The 4426-nt window shown below is 44.7% G+C and overlaps 1 protein-coding gene across 1 annotated transcript; it reads left to right on the top strand.

Annotated features, from left to right (window-relative positions):
- Window positions 1–3048: 3048 nt before the first annotated feature.
- Window positions 3049–3807, top strand: SF3B5 (splicing factor 3b subunit 5). The gene has a single exon (XM_017517745.2). The coding sequence runs from the start codon at window positions 3194–3196 to the stop codon at window positions 3452–3454; it is 261 nt and encodes an 86-aa protein (XP_017373234.1). The 5' UTR covers window positions 3049–3193; the 3' UTR covers window positions 3455–3807.
- The last annotated feature ends 619 nt before the right edge of the window (window positions 3808–4426 follow it).

Genomic DNA, 4426 nt, shown 5'->3' with positions numbered 1-4426 from the left:
CATATCAGGAAACCTGAATTGGCCATTTTGTGTTGGTATATGCACAGACGGAGCAGCTGCTGTGACTGGACAGCTTTCTGGTTTCACTACGTGGGTCAAAGAGGTTGCTTCTGAATGTGTCTTTGCACTGTGTCATCCATGGAGAAATGCTGGCTAGCTGAAAAATGTTGCCTGAACTTCACAATATTTTGCAGGATATGATTAAATTTATCAGCTACCTCAAAGTACGCACCCTTAACTCACTTCTGTTCACACAGCTCTGTGAAGAGATGGATGCAGAGCACACTCATCTTTCTTATACACAGAGGTGAGATGGCTTTCTAATGGTAGATCACTGGCCAGAGTTTTTGAGTTATGAGAGCTGCCACCGAGATTTCTTTTAGAAAAAACTGTCACCACTAGCAGCACTTTTCAGTGACACAGGATGGGTCGCAAAACTTGCTTACTTATGTGACATCTTCAACCTGCTCAGAGAACTCAATCTGTTACTTCAGAGGAGAACAACTGTGTTCAAATTGGCAGATAAAGTGGCTGCATTCAAAGCCAACTGGAATTATGGGGGCGACAAGTCAACATTGGAATTTTTGATGTTTCAAACAGATTTTGAAAGAGACCGAGCCAGGGCCTTCTTTGCCCCAGCCGGTGCATGATCACCTATCTCACATTCAGAAGAGTTTGGGCATTACTTCCCAACTACAAAAGATCTCTGAACTGGAATGGAATGGATCCATGACCCATTTGTGAAAAAGCCAGGTGAATCAATTTTGCCCGTGCTAGAAGAAGATCAACTGCTTGAGACTGCAAATAATGGTGGCTTGAAAAGTATGTTTGATACAACGTCAAATCTCTGTATGTTCTGGATTAGAGTCAAGGCGGCATATCCTCAGATTGCCACAAAAGCACTGAAAACCTGCTTTCATTTCCAACATCCTATTTTTGTGAAGCAGGGTTGTCTGCAGTGATAGAAACCAAGACAAGATTACAGAGTAGACTGGACATAAGCAACATACTTCGGGTGCCACTGTCCCCCATCACCCAGATGGGACTGTCTAGTTGCAAGAAATAAGTTCAGGGTTCCCAATGGTGCTACATTATGGTGAGTTGTACAATTATTTCATTAGATGTTACAACGTAATAATAATAGAAATAAAGTGCACAATAAATATAATGCACTCTAATCACCCAAAACCATTACCACCCCTTAACCCCTGACTGTGGAAAAATTATCTTCCACGAAACCAGTCCCTGGTGCCAAAAAGGTTGAGGACCACTGTCCTGGAGAAACTCCTTCACATGTATAAGAATATTTGTTGCAGCATTGTTTCTAATAGCAAAAATACGAAAATAAATGCCCATCATTGAGAAAGTGGACATGTCACGGTATATTCATTAAGTGACATACTATACAGCAGTAAAAATGAACTAAAGTTACATAATATGTAACATGAATACTGACAAGGGCAAAAAGCAACTTTTATAACAATATAGACAGAGTGTTATACAGAGCTTTAAAACATGCATAACAAAAACATCTATTGTACATGGATATACAAACTTTCAGCAATTAAAAAAAAAGTTTCCATAGAAAAATGGTAAAATGTCAAGGTTTGATATATCTCCCACAAGTATGCCTTATAAAATTCTCTATATTTTAGGAGTGAAACGTTTGTTATAACAAAGTTTAAACAGCAGAATAAAACTATTTTCAAGTTTTCTCTCAGTAGTGTTCCTTCTCTTCTGTTGTAATATAATTATTTATCAAATTCTTGTTTGGGAGATATATATACATATATATATATATATATATATATATATAATTTTAAAAAAAGATCTTGTTTTTTTCAAGTAGCTTCTACCCATGTGAGGAAGTTATTAAACCAAAAATTAGGATATAAAGCAACAATAAGGAAGAGATGGATAACCTGCAAAGAGGAAGAAGAGTTTACATCTGTCTAGAGCAGCCAGAGAAAATTCCAGGGAGATGCATTTGAGCTGCCTTTAAGGCAGATGCGTTCCCCAAGGGAACAGACATTCCAAGTAGAGAGAACAGCTTGCACAAGAAACTGAGGAATGGGCACAACAGGTAATGTGGAGAAGTACAGTTTTCCCTCAGTATCTGTGAGTGATTGGTTCCAGGACTCCATGGATACCAAAACTAGAAGATGCTCAAGTCCCTGATATAAAATGGCTTGTATTTGCATATACACACATCCTCCCGTATAGTTTGTCTCTAGATTATTTAACAATACCCAATAAAATGTAAATAACATGTAAATAGTTGTTATATTGTTTAGGGAATAATAACCTTTAAAAGTCTACACTTCGGCACACACTAACTTTTTTCCCAAATATTTTCAGTCGGGTTGGTTGAATCCACAAAACCCACTGAATGGAAGGGCCATGTAGGGTGCGGTGAGGCACTGGAGGGAGGATATCAAAAAAAAGCTGGCTAGAGGAAGGAGGAGCTTGAGGTAGAAGCCAGAATGTGAGGAAAGTGGTGCTGTACTTGCTCACCAAACACTCTGGTTAGAACCGAAATAATTTTTTTATGCTATAAACTCCTAAGCGACATAGTTGGGACCAGAACTCGCGCCTACTGACTTCTGGGTTATCTATCCCTGGTAGTGAAGGGACTGCCGTGCCGCCACGATAGGTACGAAATACGTAAGAGTTTATTTTCGGGGTTGCTCGTAGTCCAGTCCTACTTGGGTTTCCCATTTTCCATCAGCCCCAAGTCAACCACGGATGCTTCCCGCCTCGCAGGAATCACCCTCCACTAGGCACCCATATCGCTTTTAAAAGACGACCAGGAGTTCCGGAGCCCGGCGTGCACGAACTCCAAAGACCAAGACCACAAGTCCCAGCATGCAACGCTCCCGGTTGAAAGAGGCCTCCCAAGAGCCACTAAGTGGACCATCATGCAACGCTCTATGAAGGGGCACGGCTCACCACAGGGGCGGCACACTCGTAGCGTCGCCTACCCGGCAACTCCAATTCCGTGAGAGATATGCTTCCGCTTCCGCCTCTGAGCCCTATGAGCGAGAGCTACGCTACTTAGTCGCCGTGACGGCATTCTTTTGCGACCGCGCGGGCTCGGAGCTGCTGTGCGGTGGCCTTACTCCCGCTTGAAACGGTAGAGTGGTGACTTGTTGCCTGCGGCCTCTGACCTCGGAGCGAAGGGGAAAGCGGCGAGATGACGGACCGCTACACCATCCACAGCCAGCTGGAGCACTTGCAGTCCAAGTACATCGGCACGGGCCACGCCGACACCACCAAGTGGGAGTGGCTGGTGAACCAACACCGCGACTCGTACTGCTCCTACATGGGCCACTTCGACCTTCTCAACTACTTCGCCATTGCGGAGAATGAGAGTAAAGCGCGAGTCCGCTTCAACTTGATGGAGAAGATGCTGCAGCCTTGTGGACCGCCAGCCGACAAGCCCGAGGAGAACTGAGACTGTGCCTTACCAACGCCGTGCGCGGCGCCTCTCCCAGCGTTCCTCCTGTTTGCCAAACCCCTCGAGTATTCCTGCCTCCAAGGGACCGGCTCTCCGTGGCTCCTGCGTCTCGCGCTTTCCGCGTATAGAAGTACTTGCCGGGGAAGTCCCGCCTGACCCGCCTTCATGTGGACCCTTTGGGACAGCGTTGAGAGACTAGCAGGACCCCTGAGAACTGTGCTGGCGGAGAGGTCCTACAGCCGGCAAGCCTTTGAGAAGAGGGCGTGGCGCTGGAGTGAGATGGGATTTGGCGTCTCGTTTTTGGCTGATTGTCATTGGCTTTTTCCATAAAGTTTAGAAATCGTTCAATCTCTTGGTGTGAACTTCCTGTGTTAGGGTGGAGGGCCCCGGAAAGAGCTCCAGGCACCAAGGTTCTCGAGAGTCCGAGCGGGAAATGGGTTTGGGTGAGGGTGCGCATGCCAGTGTCTGTGGCCAGGCACTTAGATCTGCCTGTATACCTTTATAGTGTTCCCAGACGGCCACTTCCTCCAAGAGCTTTATTTTCAGGCCCACAATGACTTCAGTATTGAAGTTTGTGGTTAATGCATCCCATCTTCTATTTCTTCTGTTTTAAAAGTCTTTGCTGTCATTGTTTTCCCTAGCCTCTTTAAATTACATCCTTTCCGTTTCCTGGGACTTTGTAGCCATGTCTCCAGAAATGACAAGATGGCAAGCGAGTTCATCCATTCTACATTCAACAAATATTTGTTGAGCTCTATGTAACAGGCATTTTCCCATGTTCTTGGGGTATACATTAATGCTGATGGTGGAGAAAGGGCAAACACTGTAGACAACATAGCAAGCAAATGTTAGAAGATGGTGTGGGGAGGGGAGAATTATGTTTATGGTGCGGGTGGGAGTAGCTGGTAGGGTTGTAATCTTAAATATGATGCACAAGTTATTGAGATGGTGACATTTGAGCAAAGACTT

Source organism: Cebus imitator, unplaced genomic scaffold (assembly GCF_001604975.1).
Source record: "Cebus imitator isolate Cc_AM_T3 unplaced genomic scaffold, Cebus_imitator-1.0 Scaffold642, whole genome shotgun sequence".
NCBI lineage: Eukaryota > Metazoa > Chordata > Mammalia > Primates > Cebidae > Cebus > Cebus imitator.
The sequence above is the reverse complement of the archived record's forward strand: the minus strand, read 5'-3'. Positions and strand labels throughout refer to the sequence as shown.

Excerpts from the sequence above, each read along its gene's own strand:
- SF3B5 (XM_017517745.2), top strand. The coding sequence starts at position 3,194 with ATGACGGACCGCTACACCATCCACAGCCAGCTGGAGCACTTGCAGTCC.